The sequence below is a fragment of the Talpa occidentalis genome, unplaced genomic scaffold, assembly GCF_014898055.3.
Source record: "Talpa occidentalis isolate TD23 unplaced genomic scaffold, MPIMG_talOcc4v2.1 talOcc4.2, whole genome shotgun sequence".
Taxonomy (NCBI): domain Eukaryota; kingdom Metazoa; phylum Chordata; class Mammalia; order Eulipotyphla; family Talpidae; genus Talpa; species Talpa occidentalis.
This window is the reverse complement of record NW_023602073.1, coordinates 48,459,045-48,482,335: the sequence shown is the minus strand read 5'-3', so window position 1 is coordinate 48,482,335 and position 23,291 is coordinate 48,459,045. Positions and strand designations below refer to the sequence as shown.

Here is a 23,291-nt window from a genome sequence, read left to right as displayed (position 1 = left end):
GCTCTGGGGCAGGTGGGTGCGCCATCTCAGATCTCAAGTCATCCCCTGTGCCCCCCTGCAGCGCTGGGGTATGTCTATGTCTCGCAGGGGGGTCAGGGAGGGGGTGCCCATGGCGTGACAGACCAAAGGCTACAGATGCCTGGAATGTGTCTGAGTAAACAGGAAGGATGGGGCCCCACGCCCTTCAGGGTGAGCAGCCTCCCTGGGTCCTCTGCACTCTAGCAGGTTCTCCCACCCTCCCTCATTTTCCAGGAGGAACAGCTCAAACAAACAACAGAGCTGGGGCCAGAAGGCTGTGAGCCCAGAAAGGAGGGGCACCAGTGGAGCAGGGGGTATTGGGAGGGAAGGGGGCTGTTGAGGAGCATCTTCTTAGCTCAGCTGAGAGTCCAGCTGAAAGAACAGGACAAGAGCAGGTCCGACCGTGCTTCCTAATTAGGGAGATGCGGCGCAGGACAGAGGGTGAGGGGCACGGCTCTCATCTCACTCAACCTGGGGGGATCCCCATCAGCGGCTCCTGTCCACTGGTGCCTTGGGCTGGGCCCTGCAGGAGTGTCCTGGGTCAGCCGGAGGGTGTGGGCTGGGCCTGGGCACTACGCCCAGATGACTGGACAGGGGCCACCCGGGCCACAAGCCCAGGCCCGAAGGAGGGGGGAAGAACCTCACGTGTCCAGCCAGGCTCCCCCTTCCCCATTACTGTGTTTGGGGTGAAAACAGACAAAGTAACTATGGCAACTTGGAACTAGGGCTCCCAGGAACTAGGCCTCTCCTCCCTCCAGGGGGCAGCTCCGGTTCCTCAGCCAGAGCTTCCTGTCCCAAGGTCCCTTGAGCCTTATCCAGGCCGGGAGTACGAGGGGAACAAGGATGTGGGAGGCAGATCGCTGAGTTGATTCCCTGCTTTGTCTTTTATCAATGGATTTCCCTGGTGCACCCTAAACACAGCCTTCGCTTCCTCTGTGAAATGAAAGACTCTACCTACTTCTCAGGGTTGACGTGAGGAAGAAAGTTCATGGTGCTGGTCCATAGCAGAAGGCCTTCTTCCTCTGGCCCTTCTCCATTTACAGTGTCCTTTTCTCCTGTTAGCTTCTTTTCCGTCTGGGTTGACCCCTGTCTCATTGTCCCAGTGCCTTTTCCCGATTCTAGCACAGGGAAATGCTTGGGATGTTGGCATATTTTACCAGGGGCTCTAGGGTGGGGCATGCAGTGCCTCTGGCTGGGTGGCAGTTGGCACTTAAGGGTGAATTGGAGTTGGACCCTTGGCCTAGGGAGTGGGCTGGTGGCAAGGATTAGGAGGGGCATGGAGAACGAGGGTAGAGGGAGGGCCAGGAGTCCTGGATGATATGAGGAAGGAGAGCAGCACAAGAGGTGGGGTGTGGTGCACCAGTCTCTGGGCTGCCACCCTCCAGACCCCTCTGCAGCCCCAGCCACTGCCCAAAGCCAGCAGACCAGCCACTGTCAACTATGCCTCCTGCCCTCCTGGGCCCGCGGGCCCTTGTCTTTCGCTCTTGCTGCTTTCCTTCCTCCTATCATCTCTGACCCCCATCCCTCCCTCTTCCCTTTTTTCTAGACATCCTTCCTGCCTTTCCTTTGGCCTCTTCCCCACCACAAGTCACCGCTTCTCTTTTTGACGTTTATTCTTGGTGCATCTTTCTATTTCTTGCCCTGCATAATCTTCCTTCTGTCCACCACTGCCTCACGATCTGTCCCTTTCTTTTTTCTTGGTCTTCTCATCTATTCCTGCCACTGACCGTGTGCGTGCCCCCTCCCTTTTCATGCCAGCCCCCCTGTCTTCCCTTTGTCTGCATTCCTTGTCCCTTTCAATGACTTCCTCTCTTCTCCCCCGCTTCAGCCCTCTGCTCCTTCCTCCCCCTTCTCCCTTCACTTCCTCACTCCAACCCTCAGTCCTCTTCCCAGCTGTGGGGGCCAGGACTGGGGAGCCTAGGGTTTGCCTCATCGTTCTGCTATGGCTTCTGGATACAGCACATCTGGATTCCGGGGCCCAGATGTGTGGTTGCCACAGCGACCTCAGTCCCTCTGGTAAATACGGCGCCCACCCGCCCCAGAGCAGAGAACAAAACAATTGTGTGACTTTCTTTTGTCACGAGATAGAAATGTCCTCCCTCCTCCCTTCTCCCCACACCCATGTCTCCAAGCAAAGGAAGTTTTAAGGTTCCCAACCTTGCCTTCTGTGGCTCTCTTCCCCACTTTCAGCCCTAGCTCCTTAGTCATCCCCCATCTTGCATCGAGGCTGTCTTCTCTCCTTTTGCCTTCCCTTGCTCTGCCTCAAATGCCCAACTCTCAATAATGGAATGTTGACTCTCCCCTTCTGCTTGGCAATTTCTTCTAATTGAATCTACATAATAACTGAATGCAGCAAGAAGTTTCAAAAATCTAGAACATCCACCCTTCTCAAGTCTTCCAGAAGACCCTTCATTGGTTTATGCCCTAAATCTTCTGTTTTTACAGAACTATTCTTGGGGGGAGAGAATATGGCTTGGGAGTCAGCAAATCTGAAGTGAACCCACCTTCACCACCACTACGGAGTTCCTTGGAGCCAGGAGATCCTTATACTGTGGCACAGAGCTTTGTCAACGGAAGCCCAGTTCAACTGTTTCCTGTCTTCCCTCTCTGGGACTGCTTCCTTGGATGGAAGCCCCTGGCTTGTCTTCCTCCCAAGCTGTCCTTCAGCTCCTTGCCCTTAATTGCCCTCTCTCTTCCTTACTTCCTTGCTGTCTCCTGTCTTTCCCTTCCCTTCCTTGCTCTATCTTTTTTTTTTTTTTTTTAAGATTTATTTTTATGCATACAAGAGCTGGGGTACAGGCCAGAGATGCAGGGGGTGAGAGGATTCACCAGAGACAGAGTGGGGAACAGAATAGGCAGACTGACTGAAATACACAGCCATGGGGAGCAGCAGGCGAGACAGGAGAGGTCATGTGGGTTGCTCCCTGGCAGCCCGGGGATCAAACTCATGCTGCAGAGGCTGTGATTGCTTCATAGGGTGGTGTTTAACCCCTTCCACCACCAGGGAGGTCCTCTATCTTTTTTTTTTTTAGTTTATTTATTTATGCATACAGGAACTGGGGTACAGGACAGAGGTGTGGGGGGGTAAGAGGAATCACCAGAGACACAGTGGGGAACTCAACAGGCAGACTGAAATACACTGCTGAGGGGAGCAGAGGGGGAAGACAGGAGAGGTTTGTTGCACCACGTGGGTTAACTCCTTGGCCGGTGGGGGATCGAACTCATGCTGTAGTGGCTGCGGACAGCTTCACAGTGCGGTGCTTAACCCCTTGCACCAACAGGGAGGCCCCCCTTGCTCTATCTTTTATCTGTTATCCTCCCGAGATCAGGACAGGAGGGTCATCCAAGGACAGAGGCCCAGAGCTGAAGACACCTGGACCCAGGGCTCAGGACTGGCCAGAGCGTGAACATTTTTCAGTAACACCCCTGCCTCGGGACACCCCAGTGAAGGCAACCAGCTCTGAAATGTAGGCTTCCCTGTCTTCCCTCTGGGCTCCCTGCCAGACTCTCCCCATCCTTCTCTCCTGGTCCTTGCACAGTCAGCTCTGACAGCATCCATTGGGCACCTGCTGTATGCAATGCCTGGTGCTTTCTTATTTATTTATTTTTAAGACTTTATTTATTTATTTATACAAGTACTGGGTACAGTCAGAAGCGCTGGAGGGTGAGAGAATTCACCAGAGTCAGAGGGGAGAGCAGAGCAGGCAGACTGACGAAGTACACTGCTGAGGGGAGCAGCGGGCTGCAGGAGAGGTCTGCGCGCCATGTGGGACCCTCACCCAGTGGCCGGGCATCGAACCAGCGCTGCAGAGGCTGCGGGCAGCTTCACAACCCAGCGCTCAACCACCGTGCCACCGGGGTGCTTTCTTGATGAGATGCAAACAGTAGACTCGCTCTCCTCCAAGAGTTTGAAATCCAGGTGGGGGTCAAATATTAGATCATCATCATCCTCAGAACTTGGGTTAAGTGTCAAGCATCCAAAGGCTTCCTTCGATGCTTTGTAAGTATATAAATGTATAGAATCCTGCACTCTGCTCCAAGACTGGCATTTTGCCTGTGCCCAGCTGTGAACCTCCAGAACACCCTAGCGCTGCCCTTCTCAGTCAAATTTCTCTCCAGGGTCTCCAAGGCCATTCTCTGGGCCAAGTCTATTATGGTGCCTATGTGGTGCTTATGCTTCCTCAATAGTAAAGCCAAGATGCAGTGCACAGGGGAGACAACGGCTATGACTAAGAACAAGGTTACTGAAGTCTGGGGCTACAGAGACAATCTATCCTGTGTGCAGCCTATTGTCCACATAAGGCTGTTTCAGACCCTTCCTCGCCCTTTCATCCACTTTCTCCCAGCTGAGAGATGAAGGGGACCTCTTACCTATTCCAGGCTCTGAGGGCTGCAGGCCAAGGCAGAGGAAGGAAACTGAACCCTGCTCAGTCCAAGAAGCTGACTTCATCCTCCTCATCAAAGCCAAGAAAAAAACAGCTGCACACACAGCCAGGCACACGGACGCACACGGGGACACCCACGCCAGGGTCTGTGCAGACTTTTCCCCGGGGACACAGGGAGTGAACCCGGCGTCTGGCATAGCCACATGTGGGGCTGCACTCCCTGACCCGGGAGCACCACGTACCAGAAAAAGGCACCTGACCTGGGGTGCAGACACCTGTGCCTCAACCCAAGTAGCAAAAGTAGACTCAGGCTCCTGCGACTTGACCAAGCTACTCCTCGATGGTGAGGTTTGTAACAGGGTGGCAAGAACACTCCTCCCTGTGAAACCTGGGGTGGGGGCCCCCTCGGATAGTTCTCTAGTAAAAGTCAGTCTCCTTTTCTGCCCCTGGTGAGAGCAGCAAGCACATGGGGAAAGAGACCAGAGACCAGCCAGCAGCCTATGTGGGTGTGTCTGTCACCTGGCGTCAGTCTTCCTGAGATCAAAGTAACTTCCCTCCAACCCCACCTCTCCTATCCCTGCTCTTGCTCCCCCCCACCCCCTCTGCACCGAGACATTAACCCCTTCCCACTCATCGTGGTGATCGCTTTATGCACCATTCTTGCCCCCACCCCATATCTGCCTCCTGCTCTTCACGTGAAACTTTCCCCCTGTCTTCCCCCTGCCTTCCCTGTCTCTGCTGAAACCAGCTTCCTTCTGAATCTGACACGTCCTGCTGCTCAGTCAAGTCCTGGCCCAGCCAGTGCCCAAGCCTCGTCTGCCACTTCTCAAGGAATTTGCTGAGGTGGGAGAAGGAAAAGGCGGTCGTGATCCCCAGCTGGGGACAGGCGCTGGGCAGCCCGGGCGGGAGAGGCAGCGCAGGGACGGAGTGGAGCAAGCCAAAGAGGTGCATGGACTGGGCAGGGGAGCGGGTAGGGACAGGGAGCCCCTGAAAAGCCCCATAGCTGGAGAGGGATTCAGGCTTGGGAGGGAGGTTTCCTTCCTTCTGTGCACCCTCCCCCCACTGTAAGGAGAAAATTGGTGGGGGGACCAAAGAGGGGTGCTGGGCAAGACAGGTGGGACAAGCTTGGCTGGGGAGTGTGGGAGGGAGGGTGCAGAGGCAGCATGGGGAGAGGCGCTGGCCATGGGGAAGGTGTTGGGAGGAAGGAGAAAACAAGTCAGAAAGCAGGAGCAACAGGTAGGCAAATGGTGGGAGGCAAGGAGAAATGGCGAGGGATGGGGGGGTGTCAAGTTGGGCAAAAATTAGGGTGGAGAAGTTGAGTGAAAATGGGGTGAGGAAAGGCCTGGGAGGTAGGACCAGGGATGGAGGGGCGAGATGAGTATATTGTGGGATTCAGTGTTTCCAGACAGGGAGGGGGTAGGGGAGAGGCAGGAGGAGACGAGGGGAGGTACGTGATGATGGTGCTGGGAGGGGCAGGAGGGGTGGGGAGACCTGCCCTATCTCCTCTCCCCCTCCCTAACTCATGCCGGTCCTCCCCTTCTCCTCCCCCTGCTCGCTGAGGCTCCCTCCTCCTCACTGTCGCTGTAAGATCGACAGTTGGTCTGAGTCTCAGCTCAGTGAACCCCTGCAGCAGGGAGCAAGCCGGGGGACCTGCAGGGAGTCCAGGGCTGCAAGAGGAGCCCGCCCTGCCCTGCCCTGAGAAGCCCCCTGCAGAGGTCGGGGACAGAGCAGGTGCAGAGGTGCTGCAGCCACTCTTTGCCCAGGTAAGGAACTGAGTTCTGAGAGACAGGAGGGAGAGCCGGGAGAGGTGGGGTGTTTGCCTCTCCCCAAAACCCAGGCAGAGGTGTGGCAGGAGAGTTCTCGGAGAAAGTCCCAGCACAAGGACTTTCTGCTGGGGCAGAGGAAGTAGGAGCATGCACCATGCACCGCCGGCTAGGCTCGCTGCGGAGGGTGTGTCGGGGAGGCAGGGACCCTGCGAGGTGGGGTGGGGTGGGTGTGAGGATGGGGGGTTTGCATAGGGTCAGGTGGCAGTGGGAATAGGTGAGCTGGAGCTCTGGCTTCCAAGATGCTGAGACTTAAAGAAGCCGGGGCTGCCTGAGCTGGTGGGCAACCGAACCTGAGGCGGAGAGTGCTGGGGGATCCCCAAGTACTCTGCTGGAACCACAGCTCCAGGAGGTGTCGGCGGGAGCGCCTTTAAGCACCTAGATGGGGAACCTCAGATGACAGAGCATGGGTTGCAGGACCTGCGAAGGAGGTCGCGGGTCTCGAGCTTTGAGGAAAGGCTTAAATGGGACAGAGTCGGGACTCCGGGGTCCAGGAAGGGCGCAGAGCCCCGGAGAGGATCCCAAACCTCGTTCTTGGCAGAGCGCTCTGCCCCCATGACTCACGGTTCGGAAGGGCCGGGGTGGCTGGGAGACAGATGCCTCCAGGGTCACAGGAGCTCCGTCTTCACGCCGTCCCCCTCCGAGGCTCCCCCTGCTTCTGTCCATCTGAACACCCCCCCAATACACGTGACACGCCCCGGGTGGGGTGGGCGGGTCCCTTATCTCTACTGGAAAGAATTTAATGGCTTGGAAACAACTGGAAATGGAATTGAGAGAAACTACTGGGAAACAACTCGGAAACACCACAGCTGCCGGCTGTCCGCTTCCAGTCCCGCCCACTTCCCGGATCCGCGGTCCCTTCCCCTCTTCTCCTGGCCCTGCCTTCCAATCCCTGGGGGCCCAGCACCTCATTTCTTCAACTTCCTTCCCCTGAGTCCTGGCCACTCAGTGCAGGACCAGACCTGCCTTCCTGTCTCCCGCTGCCCCGTGACCCTTTCGCGCTGGGGGGCCTGGAAATCCTTTCTCTTAATTTTTCCATCCACCTGACCCATTTCCCAGAAAAAGGGGCATTTGGATTCCCCAACTTGCTCCTCCCTGGCACCTCCTTGCCACCAGGTTCCAACCCAATACCTGAAGCCGCCTCATCGCCCTCCTTCCTCTTACACCCCTGGAATCCTTCTGCCTTCACCCCTCATTTCCAGATTCAGCTGGGGGAGGGAGAAATGAGAGGCGGAGGAAACAAGGGTGTGGGATCACCCCCCCCCATTCCCTGAAACATCCCTCATGGAAGCCAGCCCCTCTCCCCTCCACTTGGGACCTACCGTCCCTGATGAGCAAAGTGTCAAAGTTGGCCTCAACATGAATACCCCGCAAGCTGAGTCACAGCTTGGGAAGATGCCCCCCACCCCTGCCAGCCCTTCAACTGTGGGGACGATGCCAATGAGGCCACACCCCCAACAGAAAGGCATCCAGACATAGCCCGGGACTGGAGGGGGGTTGTGAGAGGGAAACATGAGAGACACCCAAGTTCTTTGCTTCCCTAGAGCTGAGAGAACAGAACTCCTCCAAGGGTTGGAAGTGGGGTTGTGATAGAGCAGGAAAGGGGGGTCGGGAGGGGGGCTCTGTAGGTGAGACCTATGGGGACTACTCCTCTCTTCTCAACCAGCTTTGCTCCTTCCCACTGCAGAGACTCTTCTCCCCCTACCACATGGGGAAAGATTCAGGATCCACATGGGGAGAAGGTTCTGGACAACTGGATAAATCCTAAATGTCTCTATGGGTGGTGACAGTGTGTGTCCTCTGCTACCCCTTGGAGAAGGGCCTCCTGTTTGGCTCCCCTCACTTGAACTAAGTTCTTTTTTTTTTTTTTTAAGATTTATTTATTTATGCATACAAGAACTGGGGTACAGGAGAGATGCGGGGGTGGGGAGAGGATTCACCAGAGACAGTGGGGAACAGAACAGGCGGATCTACTGAAATACACTGCTGAGGGGAGCAGTGGACAAGACAGGAGAGGTCTGCTTGTCATGTGGTAGCTCCCTGATTGGCCAGGGATCGAATTAATGCCGCAGAAACTGTGGATAGCTTCATAGTGCTGTGCTTAACCCCTTGCGCCACCAGAGAGGCACGAACGATGTTCTTTGACTCATACAACTGCCCTCCGAGCTGAGGAGAAATCAGCTGTCTTATCCCTCAAGGATGGAGTGAGTAGGAAACGGGAAGGGGAGATTGTGCCCCTCCTGCTTATATAAATGCAAAGATGCAGGCTTATCTGGATGAGTGTGTGTGTGTGTGTGTGTGTGTGTGTGTGTGTGTGTGTGTACAAGGCTGTTACAGTTGTATTTGTGGATGACCACACGCAGGTATATTCGTATGCGTCCATGTACTTGTGCATGCATGCACCCTGTGATTTTCAAGGCCTTGGACATAGGGTAAAAGGATTTGAGGGTAGGTGAGAGCCCACCTGGTACCCCAAGATGAGAGAAGGGCAGAAAGGTCCAGGGGAGGCAACTGCCTGCATGCCAGGCCTCTCTGCCTGGGCTTCCTGAGGCAAGGTGCCTCTCAGGAGGGAAAAGCACTGTCCCTATTGTCACCTCCTGTCTTGTGGGTTGGCAGGGGGTGTGATGACTGGTAGCCCTGAAAACTCCCTTTTCTCTGACTCATACGAGGGAAATTTAGGAGAGTCAGGAAATGTGTATGTGTTGAGGGGAGGGGAGGCCCCTGCTCACTGGTCTGCGTTCCTTCTCCTCTCCAGCCTCTGGAAGAGCTGCCACCTGCTGACCTCTCTCCTTGACGCTTCACCTGAACCCACACCTGGCTCATCCCCTCCACACTCCTTTGTTTACTGTAGCCCCCTCTCCTGGCTCACCTTGAGCACCCCATTACTTTTCCTCTTTCTATGCTCCCCAGTCCTTGCCTCGATGGATTCCACAGATAAACACAACTGTAACCACCACCCACGTCAAGAAACAGAATATTCTGAGCACCCCAGAATACCTTTGGTCACTACTTCCAAGAGCACCACATTGTGACTTATAACACTGCAAATTAACATCGTTTCTCCTCACGCTTCATATAAATAGAACTTTACGGCATGTTCTCTCTTGTGTCTGGCTTCTTTGGCTCAAGCCCATATCAGCAAGATTCGTCATGTTACTGCATATGGTTATAGTTTGATCTCACTGTGTTATTTCATGTCGCCGCTGAACAAGCCATGCTTCATGCAATCTATTCTACTGAGGCTTTTGTGAGTAGTCCTGCTGGGGTGGGTATAGTCCTAGCAGCAGAGTTAGTGACACTTAGGGTTTGCATGTGTAGATTCAGTAGCTTCTACAGAGCAGTTTTCCAAAGTGCTGTTGCCACCTGACCCCGCCAGGATCCACACCTGACCTGCCGCTGGCTCCCCTTCTGCCCCAGCTACTGCTTCTAACAGATATCCAGCCCCAGACACTGTCCGTGGTCCTAGCCCTGACCTTGATCTTGTCCTTGCTTCTAGTCATGATGAAAGTTCAGTCCTGGCCTAAACTTGAAACTTTGATTTACTCATAGAGCCAATACGTATTTATTAAGGACCTACCATGTGGTAGATTCAAGGATACAACAGCCAAGAAAAAACAAGTGCCCTGCCAGCTCCCATAGAACTTACTCTATTTTTTTTAAAAGATTTATTTATTTATGCATATAGGAACTGGGGTACAGGCCAGATGTGCGGGGGAGGGGTGGTGGTGGTAAGAAGATACACCAGAGACAGAGTAGGGAACAGAACAGGCGGATTGACTGAGATACGCTCCTGAGGGTAGCAGTGGGTGAAACAGGAGAGGTCTGCTTAGCCACATGCATTGTTTCCTGGCGGGTAGGGCATCCAACCTGTGCTGCAGAGGCTGCAGATAGCTCACAGTGCTGTGCTGTGCTTAACCCCTTGCACCACCAGGGAGGCCCAGGCCTTACACTCTAGCTGGCCAGATTGAGTGTGGGCAAGAAAGTAACAAAAAATCCCCACAAATAAATATATGATACAAAGAGTTATAAATCCTACAAACGAGATCTCATTGTACTGTGACATGGCATGAGGGGGGACCTGACCTGGCCAGGAAAGCTCCCTGAGGAAGTGGTGCAGGCTGAGACCTGAGGGATGAGGAGCCGAGAGAAAAGGGAAGGGTGTTCCACATAGCAGGAACAGCATATACAAGGGGGAGAGACTTTAAAGAAGGCCCCAGACTGGAGGGGACAGTGGGAGGGAGATGAGGCGGGAGAGGACAGTAGAGACCCGACCAGTTTTCCAAGAGAATCCAGAAGGGAGACACTGAGGAATTTTTAGGGGGTGGGGGACCTCCATTATGTCTGTGAGACTGTAAGGCGCAAAAGTAGAAGCAGATGGACCAGCTAGCAGGTTACTGCAGCTGTCAAGCAAATGGTAGATGGTAGCTTGGCCTATGATGATAAAAGGGATAAGTTAACAAGAAAATATTGGTATATATGATTGAATAGGGTGGCATGGCATGAGCTGTTAGGTTTCTGGCTTGTAAAGCTGGATGAATGGTAAGGCCATGAGCTGCAATAAAGAACACGGAGTTGGGGTAATGCAAAGATGATTACGAGTTACGTTTCACACATGCTGAAGCTGGGGTGTCGTTTGGAAATTAATGTTGTGGGTTTGGATGAAGGTACCTAGGTGGGTGACCAGGGCAGTGGGTCTCAATTGTGCCTGCCCATTGCAGCAGGAGCTGGGGAGCTTTGAAAAAGTACTGAATGAAATTCAGTTCCTTGGTCACTCTAGTCACATGTCAAGTCTTCAAGAGCCTCGTGTCTCTCCAGGCTATCATATCAACAGCGCAAGTACAGAATCTATTTAAATGGAGGATGTCATCAACAGTGTCCAGTGATTCTGAGTGATCAAGTAAGGCAAAGGGAAATATCTCTTAATTTTTGTGTCATTGAGATCACTGGGAGACCTTAGGGAGGGTTGTTGGTGGGTTGAAAGGAAGTGGGGAAGCTAAATGGGAGTGAACTAAGACATGCCTGGGATATGGGGAAACGGACACAGCAAATACAGCTAAATCTTTTCTTTTAGATTTATTTTTTTTATTTATGTGTACAAGAACTGGTATGTAGGCCAGAGGTACAGGGGGGTAGAGGAGTCACCAGAGACAGAGTGGGGAGCAGAACAGGAAGATCTACTAAAATACACTGCTGAGGGGAGCAGTGGGCGAGACAGGAGAGGTCTGCTGCACCATGTGGGTAGCTCCCTGGCTGGCGATTGAACTCATGCTGCAGTGGCTGCGGACAGCTTCAAAGGTTGTGTCTTAACCCCTTGTGCCACCAGGGACACCCTTATTTATTTATTTAAGAACGGAGGTGAGGGCCAGAAGTGTATGTGGGTGAGAGGATTCACCAGAGGCAGAGTGGGGAGCAGAACAGGCAGACTGACTGAAATACACTGCTGAGGGGAGCAGCGGGCGAGGCAGGAGAGGTCTGCTGCATCATTGGGTAGCTCCCTGGCCGGGGATCAAACTTGTGCTGCAGTGGCTGTGGACAGCTTCACAGGTTGCATCTTAACCCCTTGCACCACCTGGGAGGCCCTCTGTTCTACTATTAATGGACAATTGAATTGTTTCCAGTTTTGGATAATGTAAATAAATCTCACACACATGTCTTTGGAGGACATATACAGTCATTTCTGTTGGATATTTACCAAGAAGCAAAATTGCCATGTTGCAGGCTATATGCTTGTAGACGCTGCCACAGTTTTCCAAAATGATTGCGCTAACTTATACTCCTGCTTGCAATAGATGAGTGTTTTAGTCTTTTCACATTCTTGCCAGTATGGAGCAACGACAGCCCCAGTTACTTCAGCCATTTTGGTGGATAGTTGATGGTATCTCATTGTGATGTTAATTTGCATTTTCTTAATCACTAGTGATGTTACACATCTTTCCATTTGCTTATTGGATCTTTGGACAAAGTCTTTTCTGGAATATCTATTTAAGTCTTTTTCCAATTAAAAAAAAATGGGTTGCCTGCATTGTGTCTATTGTTTTGTTTTGAAGTATTTCTTTATTTTAGATTTTAATCCTCTCCTCTTTCTCCTCCTCTCTTGATCTCCCCCTCCCCTATATATACATATACATATATATCACATATCTCCTCTATATGTCAGATATGTACATATACATATGTATATGTGTATATATGTGTGTACACACACACATATAGCTTGCCTTCTTATTCTCTTACAGTGTCTTTTAATGACCAGAAGTTACCCACTTTAATGAAGTCCAATGTAGACCAATATGTCAATCTCTTTTTATGGTTAAGTTTTAAAGATTTTTTAAAAAATGTATTTATGTATGCAAGAACTGGGGTGTAGGCCAAAGGTGTGTGGGTGAGAGGGTTCACTCTGAGAGACAGAGTGGGGCACAGAACAGGCAGATCTACTGAAATACACTGCTGAGGTGAGCAGTGGGCAAGACGGGAGAGGTCTGCTGCACCATGTGGGTAGCTCCCTGGCTAGGGATCGAACTCATGCTGCAGTGGCTGGCAATAGCTTGATAGCACTGAGATTTTAACCCCTGAGCCACCAAGGAGACCCTTTATGGTTAAGTTTTTTTTTTTAAAATATTGTTTAATACCATTTGCCATTTTATTTTTTAATTTTTTTAAGATTTATTTATTTATGCATACAAGAGCTGGGATACAGGCCAGAGATGTGGGGGTAAGAGGATTCACCATAGACAGAGCAGGGAACAGAACAGGCAGATTGACTGAAATACACTGCTGAGGGGAGCAGCAGGAGAGACAGGAGAGGTCTGCTGTGCCATGTGTGTTGCTCCCGGGCAGGCTGGGGATTGAACTCATGCTGCAGAGGCTGCTGATTGCTTCATAGTGCAGTGCTTAACCCCTTGTGCCACCAGGGAGGCCCTATGGTTAAGTTTCATGTGAAATATTTTATGGCTAAATTTTCCATGGTTAAGTTTTAAGAAATCTTCCCTTACTCCAAGGTCATAAAGATTTTCTCCTATAAGATATTGTTCTGAAAGCTATTACTTTATTTTTCAGTTAGATCCATTAGATTCATTTCAAATAAATTTCAATATGTGGACAAGTAGCTTTTCCTTGTAAAGCTACAATTTACTCAGCACCATTAATCAAAAAGCCTATCCATTTGCAGTAGCAACCTGGTCATTAATCAGGTGACTGCACACGTGTGGTCTATTTCTGGGCACTCTTCTGTTCTACCTGTCATCCTTGCACCTTTGTAAGTTTTTTTTTTTTTAGATTTATTTATTTAGGCATACAAGAACTGGGGTATGGGCCAGAGGTATGGGGGGTGAGAGGATTCACCAGAGACAGAGTGGGGAACAGAACAGGCAGACTGACAAAATACACTGCTGAGGGGAGCAGTGGGTGAGACAGGAGAGGTCTGCTGTGCCATGTGTGTTGGTCCCGGGAAGGCTGGGGATTGAACTCGTGCTGTAGAGGCTGCTGATTGCTTCATAGTGCATGATTAGTGCTGATTGCTTCATAGTGCTGAGACTTAACCCCTTGCGCCACCAGGGAAGCCCATGTTTATGATAAGTTTTGATATTTTGAAATGTAAGTTCTGAGAAAGAGGAGTTGCTGTTCAAATGGGAGCTGTTTGAGCTCATATAGAAAGTAATGGGAAGGATATAGTTGAAAATGAGGGGGGGGAGAGCGAGAGCGAGAGAAAGGGAGAGAGAGAGAGAGAGAGAGAGAGAGAGAGAGAGAGAGAGAGAGAGAGAGAGAGAGAGAGAGAGAGAGAGAGAGAGAGAGAGAGAGAAATCTATACCACAAGTTTTCTGAGAAGACAATAGGAGCTGGGGCCCAGGTGCTAGCAGAAGGATTGGCCTGAGAGGTTCATCTATCAGTCCATTCGACATAAATGTGGTGGATCGGCCCCATGAGCCAGGCGCAGGCAGACAGAAAAATAACAAATAGATAATTTGGGCAACAGTAAATGCTGCAAAGGACATGGCAAGATATTATGATAGAGTAATAATGGAAGAGCGCACTGAGCATAAAGCAAGGCCTATGGGCATCCTTGGCACGTGAATTAAGATTTGAAAAAGCAGGAGCCCACCTTCCACAGGTGAGTGAAGTGCATGCTTGACAAAGGGAATATTCACTGCAAAGGCCCTTGGGCTCATGGAAGCTTACAGTGACTGTGGAACAGACAGGATGGGTTTGGTTAGAGTAGGAAGAAAGGGAGATCAGGGTAAATAACCACATGACATCAGAAAGTGAGGCAGAGACCAAATCTGCCCAAGCAGGACATCCCTTTAGGTTGGGCTGAATGAGGATTTTTACACACATGTGAGTTGGGTAGCTTGGTTGTGGTTGGTAGGACCAACCTACCAACCTGTTGGGGAAGGTGGAGGCGGTGGGTCTATTTTATTTCCTTCTCTCTGAAGCTGCTCTCACACGTACCCTCTCTCCCTGCAGCCTCCTGAAGGATGCCCGCCCAGGGTTCACTAACCTCCAACCTGGCCCTCCTGGTGTTGCTGGGCACAGTCAGAGCAGGCCCCTTCTCTCCACGGTCCAATGTGACTCGCCCAGGCCCTCGGCCCCCTCCCCAGCCAGGGGGCCGCACAACAGAGCCAGGAGAGGGAAGACCCTCTTCTCAGCTTTACGAGCACACTGTGGAAGGAGGGGAGAAGCAAGTGGTGTTTACCCACCGCATTAACCTGCCCTCTTCAGCTGGCTGTGGCTGTCCCCCGGGCACTGAGCCCCCTGTCCCTGCGTCAGAGGTGCATGCCCTGAGGGTCCGGCTAGAGATCCTGGAGGAGCTGGTGAAAGGGCTCAAGGAGCAGTGCAATGGGGGATGTTGTCCTGCTGCAGCCCAGGCTGGCACAGGTGAGCAGGTGGTCGCAGGAGGGGTATGGGAAAAGAAGGTGGAACAGCTGGGTGGGCATCTCTAATCCTTAAAACCTGGGTGTGGATTAGAAAAAGACAGCCCTTCCTCACCCTAAAGGGCGGTGAGTGCAGCGCAGGGCACAACTTTGAGAGGAGCCCCCTGGCCAGTGGCCACCGCACTCCCCACCCCAAGCCTATGCTAGAATCCTGGCAGGTCACATATGTTGACAAGGAGCATCTGGAAGCTAAGATGGCCTCGTGAAAGGAAGTTGGCCCTGCTGAAGGGGCTGACTCAGAGAGTGCTACAGGGCTCAGTCTCCCCTCCAGAGAAGCTCAGGCTGGGCTCTCCCTCTTACTCCAGGCCAGACAGACGTGCGCAGCCTCTGCAGTCTCCATGGCAAGTTTGACCTCAGCCGCTGCGCCTGCTCCTGCGAGCCAGGATGGGGTGGACCCACCTGCTCTGAGCCGATGGATGCCGAGGCGCCGCCGTCCACCCCACCCTCCGGGTCCTGCCCGGATGATTGCAACGATCAGGGTCGTTGCGTCGACGGTCGCTGCGTGTGCTTCCCTGGCTACGCCGGCCCCAGTTGTGGCTGGCCCTCCTGCCCCGGGGACTGCAACGGCCGCGGGCGCTGCGTGCAGGGCGTGTGCGTGTGCCGGGCGGGCTTCTCAGGTGACGACTGCAGCGTGCGCTCCTGCCCTCGGGGCTGCAGACAGAGGGGGCGCTGCGAGGACGGGCGCTGCGTGTGCAACCCCGGCTACACGGGCGAGGACTGTGGGGTGAAGAGCTGTCCTCGCGGTTGCAACCAAAGGGGGCGCTGCGAGAATGGGCGCTGCGTGTGCAACCCCGGCTACACAGGCGAGGACTGTGGGGTGAGGAGCTGCCCCCGGGGCTGCAGCCAGAAGGGGCGCTGCGAGGACGGGCGCTGCGTGTGCGACCCCGGCTACACGGGCGAGGACTGCGGCTCGCGGAGCTGCCGCTGGGACTGTGGCGAGGGTGGGCGCTGCGTGGACGGCCGCTGCGTGTGCTGGCCCGGGTACGCCGGCGAGGACTGCAGCACGCGCACCTGCCCGCGCGACTGCAGCCAGCGCGGGCGCTGCGAGGACGGCGAGTGCATCTGCGATGCGGGCTACAGCGGCGAGGACTGCAGCGTGCGCAGCTGCCCGGGCGACTGCAACCAGCGCGGGCGCTGCGAGGACGGCCGCTGCGTGTGCTGGCCGGGTACAGCGGGCCCGACTGCGGCGCGCGCGCCTGTCCCCGCGACTGCCTGGGCCGCGGGCGCTGCGAGAACGGCGTGTGCGTGTGCAACGCGGGCTACAGCGGCGAGGACTGCAGCGCGCGCACCTGCCCCGGGGACTGCAGCGGCCGCGGCCGGTGCGAGAGCGGCCGCTGCGTGTGCTGGCCCGGGTACACCGGCCGGGACTGCGGCACGCGCGCCTGCCCCGGGGACTGCCGGCGGCGCGGGCGCTGCGTGGACGGCCGCTGCGTGTGCAACCCGGGCTTCACGGGCGAGGACTGCGGCAGCCGTCGGTGTCCCGGGGACTGCCGCGGCCACGGCCGCTGCGAGGATGGGGTGTGCGCGTGCGACGCGGGGTACACGGGCGAGAACTGCGGCCTGCGCAGCTGCCCTCGCGGTTGCCTGGGCCGCGGGCAGTGCCTGGACGGGCGCTGCGTGTGCGACGAGGGCTATGAGGGCGAGGACTGCGGCGCGAGGCGCTGCCCGCGGGACTGCCACCAGCGCGGCGTGTGCCAGGACGGCGTGTGCGCCTGCTGGGAGGGCTATGCCGGAGAGGACTGCGGGCTCCGGACTTGCCCTTCCAACTGCCACGGGCGTGGCCGCTGCGAGGACGGGCGCTGCGTTTGTGACTTAGGCTACACCGGCCCGGCCTGTGCCACCCGCACCTGCCCGTCGGACTGCCGGGGCCGCGGGCGCTGCGTGCAGGGAGTGTGCGTGTGCTACGTGGGCTACAGCGGCGAGGACTGCGGGCAGGAAGAGCAGCCCGCCAGCGCCTGCCCTGGGGGCTGTGGGCCACGGGAGCTGTGCCGAGCTGGCCAGTGTGTATGCGTGGAGGGCTTCCGAGGCCCCGATTGTGCCATCCAGACCTGCCCAGGGGACTGCCATGGCCGCGGAGAGTGTCGTGAAGGCCGCTGCGTTTGCAAAGAAGGCTACGCAGGGGAGGACTGCAGGGAAGGTGAGTGGCAGCCTTTCCCAATATGCTGGTCTGGGAACCGAGTCGTGGGAAGGCCTAAGGCCTAGGAAAGCAGGGACCTGCAGGAAGAGCAGGGAGAGATCGCTATAGGGGCAGGGGTAGTCAGAGGAACCAGAGAGACAGTGTCTGCCAGGAGCAGAAGAACTGCCCCCCCACCCCCCCACTCCCCACCCCACACATACCCCACTTTCAGACCTCTGATGAGCAGGCTCTGAGGAGCTGAGGGGCACCCTTCAACTGCTTTTCGAGGTTCTGTTTCTGGAGATGAGGAAAGGTGAAGGGGACACAGGGCCTGTTCAGGCCTCTACCAACTTTGCCCCACTTCCAGAAAGGTGTGGAAACTCCATGGATCTCTCAGTGTGGCCCTGAACAGGGTGTTTGTGATGGGGGTGCAATAGGGGTGAAAGGCTAACCAGCTTCTCTCCTGGGCAGAGATCCCAGCCATTGAAGGCATGAGGATGCACCTCCTGGAGGAGACGACTGTTCGGACAGAGTGGACCCGGGCTCCTGGACCTGTGGATGCCTATGAAATTCAGTTCATCCCCACGGTGAGAGCCAAGCTCAGGAGGGGATGAGTGGACAGGGTGAGGGGTGGTGGGGGTAGAGAAGGGGTGTCTCTCATGCTGGGAAGTTCCAGGAAACCAGTGGTTGAGTCCAGATGGCTGACTTCCTGAAGCTCCTATGAGGGCCTTCTCATCCTGCCCCACACAGGACACAGAGGACCTTTGTAGCAGCTCCTGAAATAATTATTTCACTTGCTGGAACACCTCTGGTGTCAGTGAGCACAGTGCTTCCTGAGGCTGTCCAGCCCATCGCTGGTCATCACTGTCAGTTCTTCTTGCTGTTGCTGAATCCAGCAACAACAATCTGCCCTATTTTAACATTATCCATTGGCCCTAGCTGGGCCTTCATCAGCAGAGATTGCTTCCCTTCCACCCTACACCTCAGGCTTTCGATTATTTAGAGATCATCAAGTCATCGTGTCACCCTTCATTCTCTCCAGGCAAAACCCATTGGTTTCTTCACCCCTTTCTCCAAAGACTTCATTCCTGAATCCTTCACACCCTGGGGTCCCTCCTCTAGTGCCTTCTGTTTTTTGGCATGTGCCTCCAAAAACATGGGGCCAGAGAGGAACCCAGTTGTTTTGTGGCTAATACACTGGCACTTTTCTCAGACTTGATGCATTTTTTTTTAAAAAGATTTTATTTAGTTATTTTTGCATGGAAGAACTGGGATACAGTCCAGAGGTTCAGGGGAGGGAGAGTGAGAGGATTCACCAGAGACAGAATGGGGAGCAGAACAGGTGGATCTACTGAAATACACTGCTGAGGAGAGCAATAGGCCAGACAGGAGAGGTCTGCTGCGCCATATATGGGTTTGCTCTCTGGCCAAAGTGAACGCAGGCCATAGTGGTGATAGTGCTGAGACTTAACCCTTAGGCCACCGGGAGGCCCCATACTTGACATATATTAACTTATGGTCACACAAACTATTAGCTGTTTTGGCCACATTTATTTTTTAATGACTATTATAATAGTCATATAGGATGAGTGTGGAAACTTTAGACATGATAAACAAGGAAAAAGAAAGAAAGAAGGGGGAAAAAAGAAGGGAAAAAAATGACATTCAACTGTATAAGCTTTCTTAGCCTAAATATAAGCCTTTGTGTTTGGCTCTGTGCAATGTTATCTTTTTTGGTTTGGGCCAAGCTGTCTAGGCTGTTGCAATAATCCTGAGTCTGTGAACTGGATCTCTCACTTCTATGTTGTCAGTGCATTGCAAAATATTATATCTTTGTCTCTTTCCAACTCGCTCTTAAAATATTTGGGGGGTACCCTAAGGACAAAGCCTCGTGGCCTGTTGTTGGAGACCTTCCTTTATGCAGTTTGAACTTTTATGATGTGTCTGGCCTCCCAGCTCCAAGTCATCTGACATTTCTACTGTTCAAGTCATGTTTTCCCACACTGTCCCACAAATGTCATGAATGGATAACCATGTCATCCTCTTCTCTGCCTAGCAGGACTCTGGAAAAATAAATTCCTAAGGCCTACACCCTAGGAAGAATCTAGGACAGAAGGGACAGCTCAGAGGAGCTGGCTGTCATCTCCCCACCCCCACTGGCCCCATCATTCTAAGTCTTATCACACCCCAGGCAGACCCCAGGATTGTCTGTCTCCTCATTCTCTGGAAGAAGCAGAGGCAGAAATCCCTGCTTTGCTGCACAACCTAGATAGCTCCGGTTTTTTCATCTGTTTAAAGAAGACTTTTTTTTTTTTTTTTTGCTATAAAAATAATTTAATCACAAGACAAGAATTTGGCAGCCAGAGAAAAGAAAAACAAATAATTCTTGGCTGCTTCACACTAAAACAAGCACTGTTAACATTTTAAAGTGTCTCCCACTCTCCTCTTGTGTATGTTATTTACATGGTTCTAATCTTGAGAGGGTGGGACTTTGAAAAGAAACTTTTCTAAGAAACTTCAGGGTAAGAAGAATGAAAACAAACACTTGAGATGGAAGGAGCGTGCAGAGCGGCATCGCCTCCTGCTCTCAGTAAATACAGACCCATCCTCGGGTGTTCTCAAGAGATGCAGTTTCCCAGCTGAGGCCCGTCGCTTCCTCCCTCGCTGTGTGGGTCGGCAGCAGAGTGGCCTGTGCCAGGTTGGCCATGCTCTCTGCTCATCTGCACGGACCTCTCTCACATTCTGGGTTCTCTCTGAGCCCGGATGTGGAAAAAGCTCCTGTAAAATTGGTCCCCAGATACCTCTCCTGGACTCTGAGTCAGCCTATGCTACTGGCCCTCCGGCCATGCTTCCCGTGGCTGGCCCCTGGAGTTGTGCCTGTGACCTTGGCCCGCATTCTCTGTCCTTTTCTGTTGGCACGGGGTACATTCAGTAGCTGGCTGTCCTCTGGCCACAGTCTCTCAGTCTCTTCCTAGAAGCTTGTCTCTACCTTACCCCTCTGCTTTTCCAGAAGCATTTCTCTCTCAAAGCCCAACTCTGCTATTCCTGGCCAAGGGACACACCTAGTTGTTGGAACAATTTTCAGAACACAGAAGAGGAACATTCCCCTCTCCCTGCATACGTGGCAATATCATTCTGATTCAGTAGTTCTCAAAGTGTATTTCCTGGACTTGTATCATCAGCATCACCTGCGAGCTTATTAGACATACAGTTTTCAGATCTACTGAATCGGAAGTTCTAGGGGTGGAAGCCAGCCACCTGTGTTGTCACAGGCCTTCTTGGTGATCCTGATGCACCCCCCAAACTCCACTAACTTGGGGAATGTAGCTCTGTTGTATGATGCTGGCTCCCTTCCCAATGTGAGAGAAAGCAGGAGCAACCTGAGGAAGCTGAACCCCTGAACCAGAAAGGCGTTCAGGTATTTCTTATGGTTTTTCTATAGCTTGGAAACTGGAGCTGTCTTACTTTTTTGTTGAGAAGCAAGATCTTGCAGATTAGAAAAGTTTGTGTTTGGGTCTGCTCTGAAAAGAAGCATGAGAGTAGGGTAAGATCCAAGCAGCCAAGGTGGAGTCCCCTAACTGGGGTCCCAAGGTTGATACAAGAATGGGTTAGAAACTCCCCAGGGATGATCCATGGAGTGATCAAGCTTTAACCAAGGGGCAGGACCAGCTCTCAGCTTGTGGTCAGAGATGTTGCCTGAGGCCAGTCAGATGGTGCTGGGTTAGATGGTGGGGCTTTAAAGGGACTGTTCCTAAATGGATCTCGGGGAGACCAAGAGATGTCTAAAAGGTAGGTGTAGGTGATCTGAAGGAAAGAGAACTCTGGGGGTGGATTTATCTCACTGAAAGGACCAGATGTCATTAGGGAATAGCCAAGGAGTGTGTGCGTGTGTGTGTGTGCGTGTGTGTGTGTGTGTGTTGGGGGACTAAAAGGGAGAAAGTTCTGGGAAGGATGAGGACCTCACAGGTCTTGAAATGAGGTCAACCCAAGGCTGCCCAGGCTGGGGTGTCCTAGGGCAGGGTGAGGAGGAGAGGGACAGGAGTTCTGTGTGCCCGGGAAAACTTGTCAGCCAAGAAAACTCTGACAAAGCTTTTATTCATCCTCAATTCAGAAATCTCTACGTGGCCTCTCATCTGGTTTTTTACTTTAATATTTACTATGTTGATTTCCCCACCATCCCCTCAGTTTAGGAGAGTACCTTTTGAAATTTCCAGTCCTACTTGGCTGCATGGAGGTGCGCCCATCACGGCCAACATAGCTAACCAGAACAGAGCGTCCTCTCGGCTGTCCTCGCTGGACAGCCCCATGACAAGCAGGGCTGATGCACCGGAGACCCGCCTGGAGCAGGGCTGGCAGGTTTCCTGTGGGGGTCACCACAAACAACCCTAATACCTTAGATTTGGGTAGAGAGCTACTGAGACCTGGCTACTCATTTAGCTACTACAGCTGAGTTCCAGAGGACAGGGCAGAATCAGACCAGCATGATGCCAGGCACAAGACTGGGAGACATATTTGTGGAGCTTTGAGCAGATGGACCTTGTTTTCGAGGGACCTACAACCCTGCACACAAGGCAAGAAAAGTGTCTATAGGAAAGTGTTGTGACGCCAGACGACACAGCCAGCGGCCGGCCTCTGCTGGGGAGGTTTCGGCGGCAGATGCTTTAAGAAGTGACTCGAAGGGGCATCCGTATCTATTTCATCTGTTGCGACAGGAAAGAGCTTGGGAGGATCTCCTTGTGCCCATGCCATCTGGGTTGCCAAGGGAAAGCCAGAGGCAGAGTGCTGGGGTGTGTCAGCTGGAATTCTGGCAGACTGCTGATGAACAAGCTAAAGAAAAAGGCGGTGCCCATGAAGGGGGGCTCTGAGGGCTGGCCCCCTGGGCTTACATCCTTGCCACTTTCTTGTTGTTGTTGATCTTGGCCAAGGTACTAATCCTTTTGTACCTTGGTTTCCTTATAAGGTTCTTGGGATTAAGGTACAGCTGAGCAGTACCTAGTGTGGAGTAAGTGCTCTAGATGTGTTTACTGCTACCACGCATGCTCCTCAGCTGTAGCTGCCCCTGCTTAGAACTGGAGAAAGAAGAGATACAGGGGGTTGAGTAGTGGGTGAGAGATCACCAGCAACCCCCAATCTACCTGTGCCTCTCTTACAGACAGAGGGAGTGAGCCCCCCGTTCACAACACGGGTGCCCAGCTCAGCCTCGGCCTATGACCAGAGAGGACTGGCTCCCGGTCAGGAGTACCAGGTCACCGTCCGTGCCCTCCGAGGGACTAGCTGGGGCCCTCCTGTTTCCAAGACCATCACCACCAGTGAGAACAGGGAGCAGTGGGCATGGTCCTGGGTGGAGATCTGGGTTCAAGAGGAGTACTAGGCATCTGCCCTCCAGGAGGGCAGAGGGGAGGTGCTGGTAGGGGCAACGCACGTGGAAGGAAAGCTGGTGACCGGGGAACCAGACTCCCACCTGACCCCTCCTCTCTCTGACCTGGCTAGTGATTGATGGCCCCCAGGACCTCCGCGTGGTGGCTGTCACACCAACCACGCTGGAGCTCAGCTGGCTGCGTCCCCAGGCCGAGGTAGACAGATTCGTGGTGTCCTACGTGAGTGCTGGCAACCAGAGGGTGCGGCTGGAAGTGCCCCCTGAGGACGATGGGACACTGCTGACTGACCTGATGCCAGGCGTGGAATATGTGGTGACCGTCACTGCGGAACGGGGCCCGGCAGTAAGCTACCCGAGTTCCATCAGGGCCAACACAGGTATGGCCGGCAAGAAGTGAGGGAGGGGCCCGGATGTTGAGTGCAGGAGCCCCTCCTGTGGGAGCCCATGTCTAGGGCTCACAGGTGCCCCTGGGTGCCCTTGGCAGGGTGTGTGGCAATTCCAAAGCACCTGCCGGGGTGGGGGGCTCGCTCTGTATGGAGAGCATGGGGAGACAGCCCTCAGGGGCCCTGCGGCAAGGCTACCGCTGGCCTATGGGAGGAGCTGCCCCCAGAGGAGATGCCGCCTGACTCCCTCACAGGGGCGAGG

The 23,291-nt window shown here is 53.7% G+C and overlaps 1 protein-coding gene across 1 annotated transcript in view; it reads left to right on the top strand.

Annotated features, from left to right (window-relative positions):
* Positions 1 to 5,919: 5,919 nt before the first annotated feature.
* TNXB (tenascin XB) overlaps positions 5,920 to 23,291 on the top strand; it is a 58,702-nt gene continuing 41,330 nt past the window's right edge. Inside the window, 7 exon segments of the mRNA XM_037519442.2 lie at positions 5,920 to 6,166; positions 14,687 to 15,097; positions 15,459 to 16,316; positions 16,319 to 17,290; positions 17,741 to 17,856; positions 22,422 to 22,578; positions 22,760 to 23,023. Coding sequence (XP_037375339.1) covers positions 14,698 to 15,097; positions 15,459 to 16,316; positions 16,319 to 17,290; positions 17,741 to 17,856; positions 22,422 to 22,578; positions 22,760 to 23,023 — 2,767 coding nt within the window. The 5' untranslated portion in view covers positions 5,920 to 6,166; positions 14,687 to 14,697.